Source organism: Strongylocentrotus purpuratus, unplaced genomic scaffold (genome assembly GCF_000002235.5).
Source record: "Strongylocentrotus purpuratus isolate Spur 01 unplaced genomic scaffold, Spur_5.0 spur5_scaffold_18, whole genome shotgun sequence".
NCBI classification, from domain to species: Eukaryota; Metazoa; Echinodermata; class Echinoidea; order Camarodonta; family Strongylocentrotidae; genus Strongylocentrotus; species Strongylocentrotus purpuratus.
In genome coordinates this window covers 28,326,824-28,340,012 of record NW_022145603.1, presented here as the reverse complement: position 1 = coordinate 28,340,012, position 13,189 = coordinate 28,326,824, and the positions used below count along the sequence as shown (strand labels likewise).

At 40.1% G+C, this 13,189-nt stretch overlaps 2 protein-coding genes across 2 annotated transcripts; both read left to right on the top strand.

Moving 5' to 3' along the window:
• Positions 1-1,164: 1,164 nt before the first annotated feature.
• On the top strand, positions 1,165-6,157 carry LOC115925261. The gene is made up of 3 exons (XM_030988902.1): positions 1,165-1,637; positions 2,567-5,955; positions 6,024-6,157. Exons 2-3 carry the CDS (start codon positions 2,721-2,723, stop codon positions 6,155-6,157), a joined length of 3,369 nt encoding a protein of 1,122 aa, XP_030844762.1. The 5' UTR covers positions 1,165-1,637; positions 2,567-2,720.
• On the top strand, positions 6,136-9,562 carry LOC100889629. Its single transcript, XM_003729105.3, has 2 exons — positions 6,136-8,564; positions 9,494-9,562. The coding sequence occupies exon 1, from the start codon at positions 6,162-6,164 to the stop codon at positions 7,935-7,937; it is 1,776 nt and encodes a 591-aa protein (XP_003729153.2). The 5' UTR covers positions 6,136-6,161; the 3' UTR covers positions 7,938-8,564; positions 9,494-9,562.
• Positions 9,563-13,189: the final 3,627 nt, after the last annotated feature.

Here is a 13,189-nt window from a genome sequence, read left to right as displayed (position 1 = left end):
TATAGGCGGTGAGCCGCTTCGGTTCGTAGTCTCGCCGTATCAGACGTTCTGCTTAAGGTTAGTCTAGCAGCAAAGAAAAAAGCTCGGCACTCCGCCTAGATTATAGGCTAGATCTGAACTTGATATGAACTACTGACTGATGAGATGGAAACACTGAGGACTGTGAATGAACGAACCAGAATCGTACTATAGACCTTTTTTACACGTTCTTCCCCAACCACAAACCGTTTTACGATTTTCTAGGACGGTTTCAGAACGTAGTGAGAACTATATAGTTTGACGTGATGGGGGCTTAAGCAATAAACGAAATATCACAACTTTGGTTATGCCACTACAACTTCCAGGTACAACTTTCTGACCCTTAACCCTTACTGTACTGGGGGGGGGGGCCTGGGAGGCCCCCCCCCCCCCTCGACATTTTCGGAGATCGCGCCGCAACCGCTCGGAATTTCGAATTGTCGTTTCATGACTTTTTTCCCTCAAGTCTTACGCACATTTTGATACCATTTTCGTCGAAATCGGATATACGTGTAAGGTGTTACATAACAATTAGTATGCGCATGTCATCAAAAAAGTGCTATAATTGCATATATTCATGTACAAGCAGAAATGTGAAGATATGAATTGATATCAAATTGCTTTTATATGTTTCTCAAAGTAACTTGATGTATTTCAGAACAAAAGAATACATTAGAAATAAAACAATAGTTATAATAACAAATAAAAAACAATGAAATACATAAGAAAATAAAAAATTGAAAATCGCATCAAATTTGCATAAATTATCATTATTAATTACATCAAATAACTATTTTGTGTTAGAAAAGAAGTTTCATATGAATAATGAGTTTCAACATTACAAAAGTGGAGTCTGACAATTTCTGTAATGATTCTAGTTCCCTGTATATTTCCAGATTAGATATTCATGAATGCGTAATTTGCATATTCATAATTTATGCAAATTAACCTATGCATTTTCACATATCATAAAAAATAATGAAACCTCATGAATTTGAGATGAAGGAAACATTTATTCAATACATTTTCAAGATTCTTCACAAGTCTACTGACAAATATGTAGAGTTTTCTGTAAAATGCATGAAATTAGCATTTTGCATAATTAATTAGGCTATAACGACAAAAATTTGCATATTAGGTGTTTCGCTGAGCGAAATTTATTTTGTGGTTTTTTCAGCAAGTCGAAAATCTTAGAAGAGATTTTTAGAGTTCAGATTCTTTGTTTCATAAGATAAGAAAAAAGGTTCATTTTGTTAATTATAATATCAGGAAAGATAGATATTTATTCTCTTTCAGCCTAAATGAAGCATTTAGGTATTTTATAGAAGGTGAATTGGCAATTTAAATATTTACAATGTCTGTTGTATTCATGATCGATGTTTTTTATAGTAGGATTTGAAATGGCCTTTCTTTGAGTATTTGTTTTTCAAGGATACCTTACTTTCGACTTCGATAAGTAGCGAAGCCATTTTAGTCACTTGTTCGTGTAGTCTGTCGAGCGTCAAGTCACTGGAGATGAGCTCTCCAGTTTTCCCAGTTTTCCCGTTTTTGTCCTGTTTGACAGTGACATCAGTGAGCCCAGTTTTTCGGCAGTAAATTGCTTAGTTCCGGCCAAAGAAGTGAGTTTCCGATATATAGATAAAATATATTAATTATAAGTTGAATTTCATTCGTTCAACTTCAGTAATCATTGAATCGCACGTGTGAAAGTGAATATTATACGTGTGGTGCTATGCCAGGGACATTACTGTATAATTTGTTGCCGTTTTGACGAAGAGTAAAAGTGGATAAATGTAAAGGGATATAAGAGAAAATAATTTAGGCGAGATTTGGTCAATTTATAATGACCTGCATTGTGTTTATTTAGTCAGAGCAAGTGAAGTTTTGCTTTGAAATATTGATGTAGATTTCTGGAAAATGTAATTTACAAGCAAGTGGTTTGTACTGTGCAGGGTGTAAATTTCACCTACTTAATTATGCGCACAGCTAGAGCCAAGCTTTATACATAGGGCTTTGCATTGGAAGCAGTCTTCATGTTTTTAGTTATCTTTGTAACATAAACAGAGAGTTATGTATTGTAGGTTTGTGAAGACTTATTGAGTATAGTTCTGATAAAGGAATTTAGTCACAATTGTAATGTGGATTATTAGGAACAAATGTTGATTTTCAGATTGGGTTGATATTTTGGAAAGATGTGATTTAAACACGTATAATGAAATAGGCTTTTGGATTTCAGCCGTAGCATTTATTTTCGTTAGGCATTTATCAAGATGTTTATGAAAGTATACACTTGTAGTCACAAATGTTAAATAGTTGCCTTTATGAATTATGCAAATACAAATGCATGTTTATGTATAGGTACCAAATCACAAGGTTCAGGTTTAGGACAGTTTGGGTATTTAATATACAAGTGGTGTATATTTATGAGTACAAGTTCATTAAGTTGTCATGGTATTAGAGGCACTCAGAAATAAGAAAACAAAAGAAACTTTTTCGTGCAATACTTATTAATTTATTGTATTTTCTGTGCATTTGATTCTCATTACAGATTGAATTTTGATTCTGTGTTGTCTTCGACTCTTCGTTTGAGGAAGCTAATAAAGACGTCATAATCCCATTTCGAGTTTGGAACTTTAGCAATTTGTATCATGGTCAGCGAGCCATAGCATTCAATTTCTAGAGCTATCACCAGTTCTAGCAAGATGCCAGAATCAGAAGCAACAGCACAGCTGAAGTTGAAGCGGCGGGGTGCCAAAGCTAAATTGACAAGATGTGGAAATGCAGTAGAGCAGCTCATTTCAAAGAAAGCAAGCATGGAAGCTGTTGAGGAGAGATTCCATCATCTCAAGATCGTGTATGAAGAGCTGCAAGAGAAGCACGAAAGTTATTCGGAGTTGATCCTCGATGATGATCAGTTCGAGAAGGAAGAGAAGTGGATGGAGGTCTGCGACACATCTTTCATAAACTGGCAAGTAAACGCTTCAAAGTATCTTGACGAGTTAAAGGAGAGAGGAGAACCAGAGAAAGTGGAAGCAGCGCCTTCTACTGAGAGTCCTGCAGATGCAGTCCAGTCTGGGTCTGGTCAGTCCTCTTCTCCTGAAGTAGCATCCGCTCCATACAGCCTGAGGATTGAGAAGCCGCATCAGCCCAAGTTTAGCGGAGATGTCCGGGAGTTTTTCGTTTTCCGAGACGATTTCAAACATCTGGTAGAAAGCCGATATAGTAGTAGGGATGGTATCACCATCCTACGTAGCTGCCTGCAGGGTAAGCCCCTCGACCTTATCCGGGGTATTGGAACTGATTATAATGCTGCATGGGAGCAGTTGGAGTTAATTTATGGAGATCCCAGATTCGTAGCTGATGCTATCATAGATGACATCAGCAAGTTCCGAGCACTAAAGGAGAATGAAGATAGCCGCTTCTGCGAATTAGTGCATCTGGTGAGGAGAAGTTACAACATCCTTGTAAGTGTGGGAAGGCAGCATGACATGGACAACAATCACATGTTGGCCTCTATTGAGAGGAAGTTGAGCCAAGGAGACCGCAAGGTATGGTTCAGATGCCAGGAGAAGGATGAAGATCCAGCATCACTACACATGCTCCTGGAGTGGATGGCCAACGAGATGAAGGCCAGGATGCGTGCCTCAGCCCCGCTACGTAGTGAATCCCGCCAAGGAGCTGTTGGTTTCTGTGCGCAGAAAGACACGAGGCCAGATAAGGAGCGGAAGTGGGTTCAAACACCTAGTGCCAAAGACAGGTGTTGGATCTGCCACTCATCAGAACACTGGATAGATCAGTGCAAGAGGTTTATCTCCAAACCAGCATCAGAAAGATTGCAGATTGCCAAGGAGAATCGGGCTTGTTTTAGCTGCCTTAAGCAAGCAGAGAGGGGGCATTTGATGGCAACATGCAATAGACGCAGACAGTGTCCAGAGATGAGACAAGGCCAAAGGTGTAAATTCTATCACCATCCATTGCTGCACCTGGAGTGGGTACCGAGGCAAGATGATAGTTTGGAGCAAACCCAACGAGGCCAAGTGGGAGTCGCTACAGTTGTAGCTAAGGAGTCTCTTCTACCCATTGTTTTGGCAGAGGTCTTAGGATGCAATGGTGATATGAAGGAGGGAAACGTGTTGCTAGACTCGGGTGCCCAGATAAGCCTTATCCGGCAGGAGTTAGCAACAGAGCTGCAGTTAGAGGGCACACCTACAACCATTACCATTTGCAAGATTGGAGATGAGCAGGAGCTTCTGCACACTAACATCTACAAAGTGCTAGTTAGAGAGAAAGGTGAAGGTGGCGAGCCTTTTACTGTGTCAGCCATAGGAATTCCGTGCATTAGCAAACATGTACAGGCTATCAACTTGGACGATCTAGCAAGGAAGTTTCGCATAAAACGGAAGGATCTACATAGAAGTAGTGGACCTGTGGACATTTTGATAGGAGTTGACCACACAAGGTTTCATTGCGGTGAAACCAGGGAAGTTGGCAACTTTATTGCTAGCAAGTCGAGGATAGGATGGGTTATCTTTGGAGCAACACGTGGTGACAGAGTGCAGAGCAGTGCAGTACTGCATGTAAAGTTAGCAGCACCTGTAGATTTGACGGACTTTTGGTCAGTTGAGACAGAGGGAGTGAGGCCTGAAGGATGCCAGTGTATAGAGAGCAAACTCACTAGACAAGAGGTGATAGAGGAACAGGTGATCAGGTCCTCAGCTCACAAGATTGGAAAGCAGTGGCAGATAGCCTACCCTTGGCAACGAGATCCTGAGATGTTGCCTGACAATAAGTGGCAAGCAGAGAAGGTGCTTCAGTCCACCGAGAAGAGGCTTGCCCGGAATCCTGAGCACGCTAAAGCTTATGACCAACAGATCCAGGAAATGGAGGATATGGGGTTTGCCAGGAAGCTTTCACCCCAAGAGATGGAGTGCCATGAAGGGCCAGTACATTATATCTCCCATCATGCTGTTGTGAGAGCTGAGAAAAAGAGTACTCCAATCCGGATAGTATTCAACTCGTCAGCATCATTCCAAGGCCATAGTTTAAACGAGTACTGGATGAAAGGGCCTGACCTCTTGAACAGTCTACCTGGAGTGTTGTTAAGATTCAGGGAGAAGTACATCGCCATATGTGCAGATATCTCCAAGATGTACCACAGGGTGCTCATACCAGAGAGTGACCAACATGTGCACAGGTTTCTTTGGAGAAACATGGATGTCAGTAGAAGGCCAGACGTATACATCATGAAGGTAGTAACCTTTGGAGATAAACCGGCAGCAGCAATGGCACAGATTGCTCTCAAGATGACTGCTGAGCAGGGGGAGAGTAAATACCCAGAAGCAGCCAATGTACTCAAGAGGAATGTGTACATGGACGATATTTGTGACTCCGTGGAGACGCTTTCTGAAGCAGAGACGCTCACCGGCGATATAGATGAGGTACTTTCGAATGGTGGCTTTAAAGTGAAGGGATGGTTATCAAATAAACCATTGCATGGAGACAGCAAGGAAGGAGAGATGAAGCTGCTAGAAGCCCTTGCTGAAGAGAAAGTGTTGGGTGTCGTGTGGGACAAGAAAGACGATGTGTTCTCATACAGAGTAAAGTTCCGTGAAGGAGTGATGCCTTCAGCCAATGAAGGAGAGAGCCGTCTGAAACTCACCAAGAGGAAGATTCTAAGCCAGGTAGCCCGCGTCTTTGATCCCATTGGATTTGCAGCTCCGATCATCGCACGTGCTAAGATGGGTCTACAGAGGCTATGGCAGATGGGTCTTGGATGGGACGATCCATTACCAGAGAAAGAGCAAACTGAGTGGACTAAGTTGTTTGAGGAGATGACTTTGCTCAACAATGTCAAACTGAGGAGATGTCTTACACCACAAGATGCAAGAGGCAAGCCAGTTCTGTGCATTTTCAGTGATGCTTCAGAAAGTGCATATGGTACATGTGCGTACCTTAGATGGCGGACTGATGACAATAAGTATGAGGTGCGGTTTGTGGCAGCTAAGTCAAAGGTAGCACCACTCAAGACTTTGACGATGCCTCGTCTCGAACTTCAAGCAGCAGTAGTAGCCGCGAGACTTTACAAGGCAATCAGCGAGGAGATAAGGCTAGAGATAGAGAAGGTGGTTTTCTTCGTTGACAGCATGATTGTTTTCCACTGGATCAAGTCGCCTGCGAGAAGCTTCAAGGCGTTTGTGTCAAGCAGAGTAGGGGAAATTCAGAGTTTAACAGATCCCTCACAGTGGAAGCACATCCCAGGAACAATGAATGCCGCTGATGATGTGTCAAGAGGAGTAACTGTTGACAAACTGGCTGAAGTGTGGAAGCATGGCCCTAGCTTTCTCTACACTGATGAATCAGAATGGCCAGTAGATGAGCCCGAGGCAGATCAGCGGGCTGTTGATAGTGAGCAGAGGAAGTCTCCGGCAGTATTCTCAGTACATGAGACAAGTGAAGTACTAGAGTGCAAGAAGTTCTCTAAATGGAGAAAATTACTGAGAGTGACAGCCTACGTGATGAGATTCGTTAATATCTTGAAGTCCAGAATCCATAAGGGGTCTCTACCCGACGAGAAGACGACTCTAACTACCACTGAGTTAGAGAGAGCTGAGATGTATTGGATAAAGGTAGCCCAGGAGAGAATCAAGCCACACTTCAAGAAGGGAGACTTCAAGGTGCTCACTCCTTTCATCGATGAGGAAGGGGTGATCAGAGTTGGTGGTAGAGTGGGAAACATGGACATATCATATGAAGCTAAGCATCCTGTTCTACTCCCATATGACCATGGTATTTCACTTCTGATCACTAGGTACATGCATGAATCGGGTCACCATGGTGTAGCAGCGACGACAGCCAGGACAAGAAAGAGGTTCTGGATCCTGAAGGGACACCGGCTTGCTAAGTCGGTAAAGCACCGCTGCGTGGTATGCAGAGCAGCAGCATGCCAGGCAGAGATACAGCAGATGGCCAGCCTACCAAGCATCCGAGTAGCTCCGTTCACGCCGCCGTTTCATTTTACGTCGTGTGATTACTTCGGCCCATATCATGTGAAAGTTAGTCGAAACAAGAAAGCGAAGCACTATGGCGTGATTTTTACTTGTTTGAATACAAGAGCGGTTCACCTTGAGCTAGCAGTAGATTGTTCAACGCAAGAGTTTCTGCAGGTCCTCAGAAGGTTTTTCGCGATTAGAGGTCACCCTAAGGTCATCATGAGCGACAACGGTACTCAGTTTGTGGGTGCCAAGCGTGAGCTACGAGAGATGGTGACAGGGTGGGATGATGTGCAGCTTAGAGATTTTTGTGCAGAGATAGGGGTTGAATGGCAGTTCACCACGCCATTAGCTCCACATCAGAATGGATGTGCCGAGGCACTTGTTAAAAGTTGTAAGTTTGCTCTACACAAAGCAGTAGGTAGTCAGTGTTTAACACCCTTTGAGCTGTACACATGTTTAGTTGAGATAGCAAACCTAGTAAACCAGCGACCCATTGGTAGGATACCGAATGATCCAGATGATGGAAGTTATGTTAGTCCTAATGATATGTTGTTAGGAAGAGCGTCGCGAAGTGTACCCCAAGGTCCGTTTAGGGAGACAGAGAATCCGCGTCATCGCGTCGAGTTCGTACAGCATATAGTAGATTCGTTCTGGAGACGCTGGTCTCGAGATGTTCTTCCGCTCCTCGTGCCTAGCAAGAAGTGGAACACAGAGCGTCGTAATGTACGCGTGGGGGACGTCGTCATGACCGCAGAAGCAAACGCGGTACGTGGAAAGTGGACAATTGCCAGGGTGATACAAGTGTATCCTGGTGCTGATGGTAGAGTTAGGAACGTACAGTTGAAAACAGCGGTGGGCATATATCGCAGACCAGTTACGAAGATAGCGGTTATTTATCCCACTGAAGGCTACGATGAGAGCGTATAGGATTTATAGACAACTCTGAAAAGGTCTTGAACAGAAACTAGAATAAAACTTCAGTAAAAGTTTTCTATGTATTTGTCTATGTTAATATAATTAAGTCTTGGATTGAGACTAAGGTATATGAGGAAAAGTCCTCATCCGGGGGGAGGATGTTTCGCTGAGCGAAATTTATTTTGTGGTTTTTTCAGCAAGTCGAAAATCTTAGAAGAGATTTTTAGAGTTCAGATTCTTTGTTTCATAAGATAAGAAAAAAGGTTCATTTTGTTAATTATAATATCAGGAAAGATAGATATTTATTCTCTTTCAGCCTAAATGAAGCATTTAGGTATTTTATAGAAGGTGAATTGGCAATTTAAATATTTACAATGTCTGTTGTATTCATGATCGATGTTTTTTATAGTAGGATTTGAAATGGCCTTTCTTTGAGTATTTGTTTTTCAAGGATACCTTACTTTCGACTTCGATAAGTAGCGAAGCCATTTTAGTCACTTGTTCGTGTAGTCTGTCGAGCGTCAAGTCACTGGAGATGAGCTCTCCAGTTTTCCCAGTTTTCCCGTTTTTGTCCTGTTTGACAGTGACATCAGTGAGCCCAGTTTTTCGGCAGTAAATTGCTTAGTTCCGGCCAAAGAAGTGAGTTTCTGATATATAGATAAAATGTATTAATTATAAGTTGAATTTCATTCGTTCAACTTCAGTAATCATTGAATCGCACGTGTGAAAGTGAATATTATACGTGTGGTGCTATGCCAGGGACATTACTGTATAATTTGTTGCCGTTTTGACGAAGAGTAAAAGTGGATAAATGTAAAGGGATATAAGAGAAAATAATTTAGGCGAGATTTGGTCAATTTATAATGACCTGCATTGTGTTTATTTAGTCAGAGCAAGTGAAGTTTTGCTTTGAAATATTGATGTAGATTTCTGGAAAATGTAATTTACAAGCAAGTGGTTTGTACTGTGCAGGGTGTAAATTTCACCTACTTAATTATGCGCACAGCTAGAGCCAAGCTTTATACATAGGGCTTTGCATTGGAAGCAGTCTTCATGTTTTTAGTTATCTTTGTAACATAAACAGAGAGTTATGTATTGTAGGTTTGTGAAGACTTATTGAGTATAGTTCTGATAAAGGAATTTAGTCACAATTGTAATGTGGATTATTAGGAACAAATGTTGATTTTCAGATTGGGTTGATATTTTGGAAAGATGTGATTTAAACACGTATAATGAAATAGGCTTTTGGATTTCAGCCGTAGCATTTATTTTCGTTAGGCATTTATCAAGATGTTTATGAAAGTATACATTTGTTGTCACAAATGTTAAATAGTTGCCTTTATGAATTATGCAAATACAAATGCATGTTTATGTATAGGTACCAAATCACAAGGTTCAGGTTTAGGACAGTTTGGGTATTTAATATACAAGTGGTGTATATTTATGAGTACAAGTTCATTAAGTTGTCATGGTATTAGAGGCACTCAGAAATAAGAAAACAAAAGAAACTTTTTCGTGCAATACTTATTAATTTATTGTATTTTCTGTGCATCTGATTCTCATTACAGATTGAATTTTGATTCTGTGTTGTCTTCGACTCTTCGTTTGAGGAAGCTAATAAAGACGTCATAATCCCATTTCGAGTTTGGAACTTTAGCAATTTGTATCATGGTCAGCGAGCCATTAGGAAAAAACTAATTATACCATCTTGTTCCTTACGTAAATATCTACAAACATGCAAATTTTCGCGTTCATCGGACATTCGACGACCGAGATCATAGGGGGGGGGGGGCCTCCCAGGCCCCCCCCCCCCCCCCAGTCAGAGAGTGCTCGAAATAGCCCAGTACAGTAAGGGTTAATAATGGGCACCATTTTGGGCTAAAAAATTGATGGCCCTTAAAAATGGTTATGGGTTTAGAATCTTCAGCCGCACACCCCCGTCCAAACCAAATCTGTGTAGTAATCGTAGTAGTAGTAGTAGTAGTAGTAGTAATATAGTAGATATAGTTTTATTAGTAGTAGCTGCAGTACTAGTAGTAGTAGTAGTAGACCAGCGGTTAGAGTCTACGGTGGTAAGCGCTTTATAAGTAACGTTTTTTTTATTTGTTTAATATTTTGTTTTATATACCTCATTTTAAGATTCTTTACTAATCCTGTCTTCTGATTGGTTGAAAATGCAGTCATGTTCTTAACCATGCCCGCTAATTGAAATTCATAGTCATTTTTCCCGGCTCTACCGGTTTATATCCATTTTTCATAGCACTTTTTCCATGGCTGTGAAACGTGACGTCATTTTGCTGCGATCCCCATTTTGGTTTACGTGTTACCGTATAAGTTTCTTTTGTGCGATGACCGATGCGCAATACCGTTAACGGTGTTTGAGTGTAATTCGATTTTGGTCGCTGCATTCAGGCGACGAATCTACCAATCCACGCAGCGCAGACGACCGATCGCCATTTTGTGTACTAGTCTCGATCGCAAAATACTGGGGTAAGTCAAATAATGGGTGAGTCAACATTTTCCCTTTTTTCGGTATATAAAATATATATTGACTGCTTTTAATATTCGAGGCATAGTTGTTTCTATAGGGTCTCGGGAAACTCACAACCTGCTATGACCCCGCGGCGCAAGCACCTTGGGGTCATAGCAGGTTGTGAGTTTCCCTTGACCCTATAGAAACCACTATGCCTCTCAAAGCAGTCAATATATCCTTATTAGTAGTAGTACTTAATTGTATTAGTAGTAATTTTACTTCTAGTATTCAATAGTAATACTTGAAATTTAGTTAAAACTAAATGTGTGTTTTGGTGTGGTTTTTTTCTCGTAAACTACCTGGTAAGTTTTGTTTGGCATAAGAAATGAATGGGAACATATAGTAGAAGTATTACTTGTTACTTGTATAATAGTAAAAGTAGTATTTTTAGTAGTAGAAGTAATATTAGTAGTATTAGAAGCAGCAGAAGGAGTAGTAGAATAAGTAGTAGTGGTGGTGGTAACAGTAAAGTAGTTAGAAGTCGTAGTAGTAGTAGGAGCAGTAGTAGTAGTAGTAGCAGGAGCAGTAACAATCGTAGTAGTAGTAGTAGTAGTTGTTGTTGTAGAAGTAGTAGTAGTAGTAGTAATAGTAGTATAAATAGTAGGAGTAGTAGTAGTAGTAGTTGTAGTAGTATTAGTAGTAGTCATAATAGCAAATACTGAAAATGAATAGGGTAGGCAACTATAGTCGACATTGTTATTGTCACCATTTCTCAGTAGATCAACCAGTTTCAGTACATTTAGTATATTCACATTCTTGACATTCAATTTATTTAAGCTTGTAGAAGATCATGTTGAAAGACAACAGCGATTTAATTGATCATTCAAAAAAATATATAGATATATTTAAGTGCACTGGCATGAATCTATTCCCGAGACAACGTGAGTGTGTTGGCAATAATAATCTCTAGTTTGTATCGACTAAAATGTTATAAAGAAGATGACTTGTTTGACATTTTTGCAATGACTTTCAGCTAAATCTATTTACAGCCAATTCATTATAGGCTTTTTTCAGCTCCTGAAATGACCCGAACATGCTTTCAATTAGCTATGCAGTATTGACATTGCTCTTGAACCTACATGTTTTTTCTCCGAAGTGTTTTTTTTCTTCTTCATTTTGGACATCATTTTTTTTACCCATATTATTTTGAGAGAGTGGACTTACATGCATATACATGCATGTTTTCTTACAAACATTGTAATTATCATGATAAAATTAAGGTAGCCTAGGAAAATTGGATATCTTAATTGTCTTGCGAGTTCAGGCACTTGAATTAAATCGATACGAGTTTCACTCTAGAACTCGAAATGGACAGATCCATATTCGGGTACCCCCCCCCCCCCACTCCCCTATCTAAATCACTGAACAAAGAAACAAACATACATAAACAAAATGACTCAAGCAGTAAAAGAAACGATAAAGCGACAGAAAAAGAGAATTTTCTTTACATCAACTCTTTACAACAATCCCAAATCTAAAAATTATACAAAAATGAAATCGGGAAACCATCCGCCCCCATCCCCCAGTACTTACAGTACTAAGCTTATTGGTATAGGAATATTGTTCGATACGTTTACCTTATATTCTGATGTGCGTGTACACCGTTACACCAAATGAAACTTAGAAGGGAAGTCAATTCTGTTCATCATTCTCTCATTTGCTTCAACACACGCACAACGAAACAGTCAGGCGTCAACGCCAACGTCAAATGTTTGCATGTATCACTGGCAATGGTACATGTATAAACTGATATTATAATGCCGAAAACCAGCCAATTTACTATAAAAACAAGATTACTATACAGTCAAGTCAACGTGGATATTGCCCGCATATATATATATATGAGCGTCACGCCCTTCCAAACTTGACTCTTTCCGGGTTGTGTGTATGCGTGCGCACTTAACACGATATGATTGTACAATTTTGATGTATTATACTTTTGAAACTTTGTAACCCCCGCGTTGCAAAGATAATTTTCATAACGCCAGAGGCAGTGCACACAAATATTCCCTGTAATGAAACCTTACTCATAAGGCATAACGCTGCTGACATGGATGACTGGGTAGCAGCCTTTACAAGCAAGTATTGTTAACATCCCCTTGTGCAAACACTCCATGGTACCAATACGTTTTGGCTGTAGCATTCAATGTGGGAGAAAAGCCTCTATATACGCACTGTTATTTAAGTCCGAAACATATTTGCATTATTTTGTGCAATTGCTAAAAATGTAAAAATGTGAACTCAATATATAAAAAGGCTCATTTGCAAGCAACTTGATTTCTTATTGTAATGATAACACAATCTTGCCACAGGTTGGTATTCCTTGTTAATCTAAGCCTTGTCACTAAGCATTCAGAATGGATAAAGTTTACTTGGAATGCTACCCCAAAGCCTACTGTCAGTATCTTAGAGGTTAGTAAACCTCTGATATGTATGTGCTGTCGAGACATCCGTATGCACCAAACATATCTGATGCATGTAAAATGGTGACATGGACAAGTGAACAGAGATATCTTCCACATCATGAGATAAAACATTGGTAACGTCAACACTTTTACAGTGACATATTTATGAGAAATAGTAGGAATAGTAGTAGTAGACGTAGTTGTATTAGTAGTAGCTCTAGTAGGACTACTAGTAGTAGTAATTAATTGTATTAGTAGTACTACTACTACTACTACTAAGTAGTAGTAGTACTTTTAAAATGGTTGAAACTTAATAACAAGAAAGA

Excerpts from the sequence above, each read along its gene's own strand:
- LOC100889629 (XM_003729105.3), top strand. The coding sequence starts at position 6,162 with ATGATTGTTTTCCACTGGATCAAGTCGCCTGCGAGAAGCTTCAAGGCG.
- LOC115925261 (XM_030988902.1), top strand. The coding sequence starts at position 2,721 with ATGCCAGAATCAGAAGCAACAGCACAGCTGAAGTTGAAGCGGCGGGGT. Across the intron at positions 5,956-6,023 it reads TGCTTCAGAAAGTGCATATG|TCAAAGGTAGCACCACTCAA; the intron begins GTACATGTGCGT and ends GTGGCAGCTAAG.